Below are 12,721 nucleotides of genomic sequence, written 5' to 3' on the forward strand. Positions count from 1 at the left end.
GATTTTGTTCTTCTGATGAGTTTTAAAAATCATTAAATTGTCCCTTTGCTATTTTCTGTATTTATTATGGTTGTTAAAAACTGTGTATTTTATTCCATTCTGTGTCCCATGATAATCCTGTGAAATTTTTTTCATTTTTCTTGCAGCAATGCTGGTGTCTTTCCTATTATGCTTTTTATCACAATCTCCTAAAAATAAAGCAACATGAGAGTATAGCTAACTCTATTAGCTGGAAGCTTATCTATATATAGCTATCTCTGATTCCTTTATTTTTTTAAGTCAGCTACCTTACTCAAATATGATTTCATGAACTAGATTGATAATCGTGTTACAGACTTATATCTCTAGGGATTTCTTGAAAGAAATAGTGGACATATTTCATTTTGATCATTCATTTCCATTGTCTGCATCAATCTTGAATCAGAAAATATACTTTGGTGGAATGAAAAATCAGTTTAACAATATTGTTATTCTTTCTATATTACTACTTACCTTTGTGTATATATGTGTGTGTATAATTATGCAAAATTCTTGGGGTAATATAAAGGTGAATGCATGAGGAATACATTCTTTAGAGGTACAAATCCAAGCTCTTTGAAAATTGAAAACCTGAGGCACCACCTCAGAAAAAAGAAGGCACAGGAGAATCTAAATGCCAGGATAAGAATTGGTCGGGAGCATCAAGAGTTCTAAAGTGCAAGCTTTCTCCCTGACACTGTCCTCCCGTTGTTCATCAATTTACTCGAGCGGGCCCAGTGACAACACCCAGATTAACTTTCTGTAGACAGCGAAATCCTGGGCAAGACAACTTGGAGAAGTTGTCTATAACCTTCCAAAAGTTTTTCTCTTCTTTTTCCCCTCTTGAGAAGTTTGTGTTCTCTCTTGAACATGTATCTGTCTTTTTCTCTCTTCCCATATATTTCTCTAAATTTCTTTCAAGATAAAAACATTATAATAAAGGCCCTCCCGTTGATCATCGATTTGCTCGAGCGGGCCCAGTAACGTCTCCATTGGAGACTTTGTTGTTACTGTGTCTGGCATATCGAATACGTCACAGGGAGCTTGCCAGGCTCTGCCCTGCAGGCGAGATACATTATACTTCACTTAAAAATAAATACCCACATGTAAACCCTACTCTCAAGATAGTGATGGACTGTTAAGTGAAAGTGATGAGTACAATACAAGATACAAAGTGATACTTACCAGAAAATATAGATACAAATGATTTAGACATCTGAGGCAGAAGAAAATGCTTTCAGATACAGAAATTCGGAAAGGTGTCATGGGAGAAAGATGACATTTGAGCTTAACCTTAAAATATCAATAAGAGGAGCTGGAGCGATAGTACAGCAATACTATCTGATATACATATATATATATATGCAATGATATATATATATATATTTATCACTGTCACTGTCCTCCCAGTGTTCATCAATTTGCTCCAGCGGGCCCAGTAATATCTCCATTGTGACAATTGTTACTGTGTTTGGCATATCGAATACGTCACGGGTAGCTTGCAAGGCTTTGCCGTGCGGGCAAGATACTCTCAGTAGCTTGCCGGGATCTGGGAGAGGGGCAGAGGAATCGAACTCAGGTCAGCCATATGGGCTGCGTGCAAGGCAAACACCCTACCTGCTGTGCTATTGCTCCAGCCCATATATATATATATATATATATATATATATATATATATGTATACGTATATATGTATATATGTATATATATGTGTATATATATGTATATATATGTATACATATGGAAAATAAGGTGTTTTATACAACTTATATGAAAAATAAGGTGTTTTATACAACTTCTATCATAATTGATTCACCAGATTACAAAGTCAAAGGATATATTTCATTCCAAAGATAGTAAAATCTTATTGTTGGGTTTACTCAGATTTTAACATATGTACAGTTTATTGACATGCTTTAATGGAAAAAAAGGACAATAATCAATTGATAAGATCAACTCTCTGGATAGATAATTGTAGTCAAGGGACTTTTTTATGAACACATATAAAACAAAACTGAAAACCATAAAGTTCAGATTATTTTTTTCATTTATAATTGGCAAGCCCAATTTTTGCTGGGGGGATAAGCTTTCATCTGAGAAACCTTCAGGAGGAAGAAGGAGTTCAGAGATCCTACACATAAAGATGTATTGGGAATTAGCAGCTACCCTTTTTCATATGTGTATAAGACTCGTTGCTCCCAAGACCAAAGTTCCAGTGCCATCCCACTGCCAAAGAACCTGCTACTCTTCTTCATCGACTTCTGTTTTGACTGCGTCAATTTTTCCATGAATTTCTTCCCTTTCCCCTTCAGTAAAGCTCATTGCTCCCTGATCATGAGGGGAGGTGGAATTGCTTTTATTGGTCCTCCTGGCTATATCTATTCATTAGGTGAGATAATATGAACAAGTACCTTCCATTGCCTTGTCACTTTCTAGCTCCCTCGCTCCTTGAGTTTAAGCCCCTGTTCTGACCAATTTACTAGAAATTCACTCTTAAACATTTTAAATAGCAATCTTTCAATCAGAAGGATGGAAGTTTTTCTCAAGACTCAAGTTTCCTTATTAGCTTCTCAAATTTGATTATTACCATTTATTCATCCATTCACTTAAGTATTTATAAAGTGCTGAGTCAGTCACTGGAAGTCACTGCAGCCTTGGAAAGCATTTCAACAAAAAATAGTCAGTGGCTTTGCTGCCAAAAGTGCACTGTCTTCCTGAGGAGAAAGGAGCATGAGTCATGAGGGACCTCCTTCTGAGCTGTCACTGTCACTGTCCTCCTATTGTTCATCGATTTGCTCGAGCGGGCCCAGTAATATCTCCACTGTGGACTTGTTGTTACTGAGTTTGGCATATCGAATACGTCACGGGTAGCTCGCCAGGCTTTGCTGTGCTGGTGAGATACTCTCGATAGCTTGCTAGCCTCTTCAAGAGGGGCAGAGGAATTAAACCCAGGTCGGTCGGGTTGGCCGCATGCAAGGCAAACGCCTTACCAATCAGCCATAAAATGCTTTTGGATCCAGGAGAATGAGGCTTTAACTCGGCCTGCAGGTAACCAGAAAGGTAATAATAAAGCAGAGATAGGATTTTCAAAAGTTTCTTGGAGTCCTGGAAGGAATTCACTATAAGTGAGAGTAATGGGACAGAAAAGTTAACTCATAAAAGTCAAACACTAGGAGAGGGGAAATACAGAGCTTGATCAGTGTACCAAAAGTGTTTTCTGGAGGAAGAATCAATGGGAAGGACATTGGCTGCTGTGTTCACTGAGCTCCATTCTTTGTTAGCACCATAATTGATCAGATAGCAGTGGACAGTCAATGAAGGATTTTAAGCCTGGGGGAGGAGGGCAAGGGGTGACAGTATTAAGCTTAGTTGTAGAGCGTGGAATAGATTGGGGATCCATAGAGGGGGTCACGGGCATTGATAAGGAAAACAGCCCAGTGTAGATTAGGTGGCATAAGAGAAAGGTTTGAAGGAAGGAAGAGGAGCTTAGCTGGGGAGAAAGCAATAGAGTCAAAAAGATGTTTTGAGATGGAAGCTACAAATCTAATGCCTTAGAACTCTCTCCCTCCTGGGATCCTGGGATCTTCACCAACCTGCAAACTGCTGTGTTGCCTAGGTGACTAGCAGGAGCAGGTTTGGATGTGTGACACTTCAGTTGGAGGAGACATTGGAAGGGAGCCAGGAGGGCTGAGCAAGGAGGCCGGCCTGTCTTTCCAAAAGAAAAGTCAGAAGCCCTCTGAAAGGACAAGTGGTGCTCTGAAGATAGAGTACGTGTAGTGACACAGAAAACTGCTATTCCACAAGGAGCAAAAGACAAATCTGATCAAATGGACATCTGGACTTTGTACTAAAAGGAAATCAGGAATTTATAGAATTTATTTGTAGGAGTTTGTCAACAGTTGCTAGGAAAAAGTTAAATATTTGTGTAAATAATAAATAAATAGCAAGAAATTTAATTTCTGCAATAATATCCCAGGTAGAATTTAAGCCAAATTAGTAGCAAGCAATACAATGAATATTGAAGTACAATAAATTTTATTAGCAGCTTAGACAGCACTAGGTTATTTCCAATTCCTTCATCATTGTGCTCCTTGATTTTTCCCTGTGTTCTCTGATTCTCTCTCTTGCATTCTTCCCCTTCCTTTTCTCATTGTTCTAGTCTTTTCTGGCCAGTTCCTCGCTTCCTCTCTCTCTCTCCACCTCTCCTTCACATACATGATACATTAGCTGCATCCACTTTCCTTCATAGTAGTCAATTTTTGGAGCCTGTAGTGGACACTGCAGCTTCAGACATAATGCTTTTTGGCATGCTCCTCAAAATTTTTCCCTGCCTTTTCATTTCAGACAGCTCTCCTTGAACATTCATTGTTGGCTCTTATATATCATTCACATTCCTGATTTGTCACCACATTCAGGACACTGACATATGTTTCATGCTACCCTTATTTATTCATTATGCAGCATAATTTGACATTGAGTATCATTTCGATTTGATAGATTCCCTGGTTGTTCATGCTGAAAACAGGGCCGTTATCGGAGACATGTCTTTGGCCTGCTGTCAACTTCCAGCTTCCCAAAGTATCCACTGCAGCCCACTCAGCCATGAGCCCGTGCTAAGCTTCCTTCAAAATTTAAATATGTCATACTTTATAATCATTGTATCATCTTCGGACTTCAAAACTTCTAATATGTAATACAAAATTATAAATTGTTTTACTTGTCTAACTTACATGTCTAAAATGCTTTCACATTAACTCGCCCAAGTACTACACTCATTATTTAAGCACGCTATCTACTCACATTGACTCTGATTCCACTGTGTCTCATAAAACACTTATTTTCCTCTTTAAATATTTACCAGTCTTATTTTTGTTTTGTACTATGGCAAGCAGGGTCCTTCTGTCGAAAGTTTCAAAGTGTACACTGGTCACATTCAAAACAAATATACAGATTCATGTTACTTTAATGGATGGATAAGCATATAGCATGCATATACATAATATCTATAAACAAACATAAAATATAAGAGTATTTGCTACATCTCTCTATATAAAATGTCTTTTTATTTCTTTGATAATCTTTGATTATTTCTAATAATTGCTATAACCCAATTCACTTTTTCCTTTTTCTTCTCTTTTCTTAGTTTTTTTTTAAGTTATAGGTCCACACTTGGCTGTACCCAGGGCTTACTCCTCACTCTGTTCAGGGGTCACTCCTAGTGGTAGCAGTGGACCATATATAGTGCCAGGAGTTAAACCCAGGTTGGCAGTATACAAGATGAGCACCTTGTACACTGTAATATCTCTCCGTTCACACACACACACACACACACACACACACACACACACACACTCGTCCAATTATCTTTATTTGAACAGATGCCTTGTTGTTATTTGTTTGAGAAAGGGGGTATCATACCTGATGGTGTACAGGAACTTCTCCTAGTTCAGTGCTCAGTGAATGTTCCCTATTGGTACTCCAGGGAGTATGTGATATCAAAAATTATTTTCTCTGGCATGCAAAGCATGAAGCCCAGCCTTTTGAAATAGCCTCTCTGCTACTGAACTACCTTATTTGATACTATTGCATCAAATTTCATTGCCAGCTTATTTTCTTAAATTGGAATGTGGATAATTTTTCCGTGACTCTGGGAAAATGTGAATTCCATTCATAATTTTTAATTAGTGTATGGTTTCATAAAGCAAGCTTAGCCAATAAATTGGGTTTAAGAAAAAGAAAAGCATGTTATTTGGTTGGATAGATTTCCATAATCTCCTTTGAGCAGAGCACATGTACTGCAATGTGTTCTATGTTTTAGTGAGGAATATTCAAACTGGTACTAACCCTCCTTTTGAAGACTCTCATTGTAACATATAGACTGCTGTTTTTCTTTTAATTTGTGACATGCTCCCCTCTATTGAAACAAAAAGAAACCTATGACATGAGCTACATAAGAGTTTGAGGGTGAATCTACATTATAGAAATAATTATTTCTATGGGTTCAAGATCAGCAAAAACAAAGCCAAAAAAACCCCCTTATTCCCCAGGTCACTATTGTATTTATGTATATTTATTCTTGTGTGAATTTATTTTTTATTTTAAATTTATTTATATTGATTCAAGTCCTGTGATTTGTAATAGTGTCATTGGTGATTACCACTTTAACCAAGACTTTTGTGGTTGGGGGAAAGTTCAAGAAGGTTCAGTTCTAGTTCTGGCTTTGTCACTGTCCAGCTGTGTGAGTTTGAAATAGCAGTCTCTGCTTTGGGTCAGTTTCTTATCTGCAAGATGAGGGCTTAGATGAGGTGACCTTTAGTGCCCCCAACTCTTACATGCTCTATTTCTATGAAGGCCATGAGTCTTTCTGACACTAGAACCACATCATCAATGAGATCAAAGGATGAAAAGCTAAGTGCAAGTAAAGGTCGAATAACACATTTAAGGGCAAGTGTCTCCAATACATCCAGGCTCAGAGGAAAGCTCAGAATTAAAGTTGTATCCTGGAATCCTTCTTTAAAATGGGCTGACACAGTTAGAGTATTTCTGTACCACCAGACCAAAAGAATAGCAAAAAGTGGCTCTAAAAAAGTTTTGTCATGATAACCTCTCAGTGTCTGTATTGCAAACCATAATGCCCAAAAGTAGAGAGAGATTATGGGAAATCTTGTCTGCCATGGAGGCAGGGGGAGGGTGGGAAAGGGGGGGGGGGTATACTGGGGATATTGGTGGTAAGAGGTGTGCACTGGTGGAGGGATGGGTGTTTGATCATTGTGTGATTGTAACCCAAATATGAAAGCTTGTAACTATCTCATGGTAATTCAATAAAATTTAAAAATGAATAAATGAATAAATAATTAAAAAGTTTTGTTCATAAGTGGCATACTTTTCTGTCATTAGATACCAGACCTAATGTGGTTTATATGTCAGTGACTCCATCTGTTGGGAAAGTAGCCAAATACCAAGAAAGAATAAAAATGAGACAATACAAAATAACCACTTAATAATGTTTCATATATTTGGGGTAGTTTTAAGTCTTTTGAGAAATTTACACATATAATTTCTTCACTGGGGAGCTCCTAGGGTCTGTATTTAAAGCCTACCTATTCTATGGAACTTCAGGAATTGATCATTTAGTCAAACTTTTATCATGTGCTAGGTACTATTGTCAGTGTTTTATATGTCTTTATTTAAGATGTTTAATCCTTAGAACTTTATAAAGTCAGTCCCATTACTGTATAAAAAAAATGCATGAGAGAACTGAGGCATCACACACCAGGGCTGATGCTTGCTTACTGCTCTAAGACCTTAAATATCACAAAATGAGTTTATTGTGTCTAGAATCACAAAAAGAAATAGGAGTTTCTGAGATTCACAAGAAACTCCTAGTTCTTGTTACGGTGAACTAAGAGCTTCTTGTGATGGCTGTTACTATCACAAGTTCAACTAAGAGCATGATGAATTTGGAGCTTCTCTACTGCTTCACTTCCAGAGGTCTGAGTTATAGTGCAGCAGATAAGGTGATTGCTTTGCACATGGCTGATTCGGGTTTGATCCCTGGCATCCCGTATGGTTCCCTGAGCATTTCCAGGAGTGATTCCTGAATGTAGAGCCAGGAGTAACCTCTGAGCACCACCAGGTGTGGCTCAAAAACAAAACAAATGAAAACTACTAGTTCTTTCCTTTGAACTAGTGAATTAGTGCTCAGTGACAGATCAGCTGGACTCTGTTAAAAACAGACAAGACAAAGAGATGAAAGCATTGATAACTCACAAAGCTCAGAAAAAGATGATTGGGGAAGCAAATGTGCTTATCTGTTTGTCTATAGAATGTTTCCATCGCACTTAATCTATGCCAGACACTACCCTGCTTACTCTTCAAATTATAGCTCATGTTGTCTCTTACCCCTCTGAAGCAGGAAGTGTAATTGTGCCCGTTTTGTATACAGGGAGAGTAAAGTACAGAGAGGCTAGATAACTTGTGAGTCTCATGGCAAGTAAATAGCAAAGTCAGGTTATAGAACCTCTCAGACCACCTCTTGAATATGTGCCCTTGAACACAATACTGTGCTTCCTGTCACAGTTTTTTCCTTAATCTACTATCTTCATTATAAAGTTGGAGGTTCATACATTGGTTTATTTATTTTTGCAGGCGGGATCATACCTGGCAGTGCTCAGAGCATTCTTCTGACTCTGCAGTCAGGGATCACTCCTGGTGGGATTTGGAGGACCATATGGGTCTGAACTCCAGTCAGCCTCATATAAGACAAGTACCTTACTTATTATGAAATCTCCTCAGCTCCTTATTAAAGGTTCATGCCTAATGAGTTTTGAGAAGTGATTATACATACTTTGGTATTATGGGTTAAGGGATATACTTGTATATTTTTTGTGTTCTAATTCATAGTGGGCCAGAGCAATAGCATAATGGGTAGGGTGTTTGCCTTGCACGTGGCCAACCTGGGTTCGATTCTTCCACCCCTCTAGGAGAGCCCAGCAAGCTAGCGAGAGTATCTCGCCTACACGGCAAAGCCCGGCAAGCTATCCATGACATATTAGATATGCCAAAAACAGTAACAAGTCTCACAATAGAGACGTTACTGGTGTCCACTCAAGCAAATCGATGAGCAACAGAAGGACAGTGCTACAGTGCTAATTCATAAAAATTTTTGTTGCTTTTTTAATTGATTAAAGCATAAATATCCAACTGTTTGAAAATTTCAAACTTAGATCTTTTCTACTTTACCAAGAACTCTTGATTTGCATTTAAGATTAGAATAAAATTTTGTTGAAAGGTACCACCATATTTGCTTTCTGAACATGCAAAGTTACCAGGGACAAAGTGGCTATAATTTAATTTATAAAACATGTATAAGTGTAATTTAGTTCTAAAGCAAGAAATAAGGCATTGAATATAATTCTTCAATTTAATCCCTTGCATCCTCTAGCAAAATAAAATATTCAGCAGAAATAGAATTCTTTGAGATTGACTGCCAGTATTAGGAAGCTTATAATGGGCATTTGATGTATTTTGTGTCTAAATTGTCAACTGTGTTTTTCCTGTTATTTCTTTTCAGTATTATTGATGAACAGACTATTTGCTCAACATTAACATTAGCTTTTGAAAATAGAGCTAAACAAGTAGAAAATGAAACCACTGCAGCCATCAGTCATTCAACAGGATGGTTTCCTCTCAAGGATACCCTTTCACTTGCTTGTAAAGGAAGGGCATGGTCAGTCCAGAGAAATCTTTTAACAGCTTTTAGGCTCTGCTAATATCTAGTGGCATCCTTTGAAGTGTTGTATTTCCAAGCTCGCCTAACCCACTTAATGTTATATATTGTACAGCAGGATCCTAATTAGCAAAAGTCAGTGAAGAGGAAAACATGATATTAGCCAGCGAATATTTTATTTAAATTGTGGAGTATGATAGACTACATGAAAACAGAGTTCCTACATCACATAATAGAAAGCTCAGCTGACGTTTAAGAATTACTTCAAAATATGTATTTAAAAGCTGCTAGAGAAGCAGTGAGTAGCTATGTTCAAAATAAGGATGGCTGTCTTTAAAGGAGAAAAATATTTAAGATTTTATTTAAAACCTCTATACACGTATGTCTTCTTTCTGCAGCCCAGGGATGGAATCGACAGAATATTTTCCAGACCAGCATATAAACTTCAGATATGTGGTCCCAGCCAGGCAGCCTGAATCAATGAATCTGAAAGCCTCAAAGAGCATGGACCTCGGTAAGTGGGGTGAGGTGACATCCAGGTCAGCTCTCCAGCATTGGCCCATCCATCTTCTCCGGTGTCCTGCTTTTGTTCCTTCAACTCCAACCTTATAGGGCAAGGTCTACTAAAACCTGGAAGAGAGGCTAATGGTCAACCTCTCTTCCTGTCTTCTTTCCCACATTTAATTCTAATTACCCCTTTTTAAAAAGAGAGAGAAATGATTTATTTTCAGGAGATGGTCCACATAAGTCAGAGAAATTGTATTATTCCTTCCAGAGTAGCTGAATGTCAGGCGCATCTTTAACTCATCGACTCATGTTTTTATATTATTAACTCTGCCAATGTCTCCCCATTGCCTCGTGCATAGCTTTTTTAAGGCTTAGGGAGACATTGTGATTAAATGAATCCTGTCCCATAGGGCTGTCCAGTTTGGTGCAATAAATAGGGTTGGCAGCAGTGGAACTGATCCCTTTAAATGCCCACCTCAACCCCTGAAGGCATTGTTGGAAGGGAGAAGGGTCCCCCAATATGCCGGACTCAGGGTATCAAGAAGTCCTGGGTCCTTGCCTGAATGACCTCACTGAGATTCTGGGCTTCACTGGGATTTTCTAGCTAATCATTAATAGCTAGGGCAGAGCAAAGGCTCTTGTATGCTATATTTTCCAGATCTTATAACATGGAACCCTGAAAGACACCCAAGATACTCAAGAACATTGCTGCCCTCCCATGGGCTTTTGGAGAGAGAGAAAGCTATTAGACAAGAGTGTGGGTACAAATAAATTGTCAGCAGAAAATCTATTGCTTGCTGAATGCTCAGAGGCCAAGCTTTGCTAATGTTTTCTTCTTGAGACATATTACATATTTCATTAGTAGCAACAAGAAAATAGAATAATCAAAACTGTGTGTTCCACAAAACAATCTGATAAATAGTGCTTATCTGGTACTCATTTACAGGAGTACAGAAAAATGTTCAATCATGATGAAACAAGAGAAATTGATTCTATTCTCTATAAATTAACTAGATCACTGGGATACATTTGCTCTAATCACCTGTAGTAAGAGATGAATAGGAAACCTTTGCAAGGAAGCTCTCTCAAGCACTGGTCAGAACAGTATTTCTCAAGCGTGAACCTTTGTCAAATCAAAGGAATTATGTGTGACAGTGACATAGGTTATTACTAATAACTTAAGAAGCAATTTATTTTATTGTGTGCTTGATAAACATTTCCTGTTCTGTCTTCCAAATTTCTCTATGAAAAAGATAAATGGATACAAACTGCTTTTAATTTGGGAGAGAGAAATATATTACTGTTTTCCTCATGTGATTAAAAATGTGCCAGTGATGGAATAGTTCTGAACATTCCTCTGCAAATAAAAATGCTGGCATCCATTTTGCTTGAAAGAAAAAAAAATATCAAGCCCATAAAAATAGAACCTAAGGCATGTCCAAAAACAATATTTTTTTACTTTTTTTTTTATCATTTGAAAACCCTGTTTGTACCTTGCACTGAAGTAGCCCTTGAAACTATGTATATTGGGGAAATATACATGCACTTTGTGTAGTGATACTACAACAACCCAAATTATAATAATGTTCATCCAGGTCGCATAATTGGCAGAGGTCATGAGCTCTTTTCTTTAGGCTACAAGGCCTTCACAAAAGCATTGGCTAAATATGCGCCATGCAGCTAAAGTAGTAAACTGGGCTGAAAGGATGTTTTTTAAGTAGCCATCAGTATTAGTCCCTTGAAGAAAATGCCAATTTGAAATTAAGTCTTGCAGAGGTTTGGAGGATCAGTGTTTGGGGACCATTCTGACCCTCTAGTCCTAGAGCAATCGAATGAATTCAGGAAATATGTTGATTTTCTCTATGAGTGCACTCAGATGAGACCTAAGTGATTAACATTTGAGCATTTTTTGCTATTTGATGGGTGAATAGAATGCTGCATGGAGGCAGGTTTTCCATATGTAGCAGTAGACCAACATAAGAAATAGGTATATCTGTAAAGAAAGACTGACGTGATGCTTATAGGAATAATCCGCTCAGCAGGATCAAGATTCTTTCTTCACAAGATTAAAAAAGAATCTGGAGGCTTATAGGTTGAAAACCAAATTAGTGCTATTTGACTACTTATGCCCTAGAAAAACAGCTGTTTCTCTTGCTTGAAAATACAAAAGATAAAACCTCCTAGTTATAACGTAATTAATTTATGTTGGCTATTCCTCCTCTATCTGTATGTTCTGTGGGCATCTTCAAAGAAGACAGGCCGCACCAGTCCTTTTCATTTTGTTTCATTTTTGTCGCTTAGTCTAAGCTGGTACATTAACTCTTACATATTAATTAATCATTGTTTATATGTTCAAGTTTTGTAAAAGATGGGTGGTCTCAATTTTCTTATTTTCACTTAGGTTTTCAAAGTAAAATAGAAAAATTTTTATACTGTGAAAACTAAAGCCTTAATCCTCATCTATCTCACCATACCCTAATACAAACATGGTTTTAAATTAGTTTTGTATGTATATTCTTCTAGTAAGCTCTGTACATACTTGTGATCCCACCTTTATATATGTGCCTACATTAAATGTTATACTTCTTAAAAATTCAAGATATCAGTAAGAGCATTATATTTTCAATTCTACTAATTGTACAGTGTTGTATGAGTATCTCAGTTTGCATCTTGCTTTTCCCCTTTTGGTTGGATTCAAGTTTAATTATTTAGTTTTGTTCTGGTCATTTGTTTGTATTTCTTAACTCATTGCTTGCTTAGTTGTATCTTGTCACTGTTTCCGTTTGTCAATTCTTTTATCTTTCTTCTTTAGATTAATGTTATGTATGTCACAAAAAATTCTGCAGTGTGTTGTTCTTTTTATTTTAATAGGTACATTTTTTCATGCTCTTTTAAAAGCTTTAGATTTTATATGAACCTCATCAATTTTATTTTAAAAGGATTTTAAACACCTTTTTTTCCCTAAAA

At 37.3% G+C, this 12,721-nt stretch overlaps 1 protein-coding gene across 2 annotated transcripts in view; it reads left to right on the plus strand.

The window, feature by feature from the left end:
• The window catches only part of PARD3B (par-3 family cell polarity regulator beta), a 1,231,823-nt gene that overhangs the window by 749,240 nt on the left and 469,862 nt on the right, over nt 1-12,721 (plus strand). For both annotated transcript variants that reach the window (XM_056111836.1, XM_056111837.1), the window contains exon 15: nt 9,646-9,761. In XM_056111836.1, coding sequence (XP_055967811.1) covers nt 9,646-9,761 — 116 coding nt within the window. The remainder of the gene's footprint in view (nt 1-9,645; nt 9,762-12,721) is intronic.

The sequence above is a fragment of the Sorex fumeus genome, unplaced genomic scaffold, assembly GCF_029834395.1.
Source record: "Sorex fumeus unplaced genomic scaffold, SorFum_2.1 ptg000014l, whole genome shotgun sequence".
In the NCBI taxonomy this organism is placed as follows: domain Eukaryota; kingdom Metazoa; phylum Chordata; class Mammalia; order Eulipotyphla; family Soricidae; genus Sorex; species Sorex fumeus.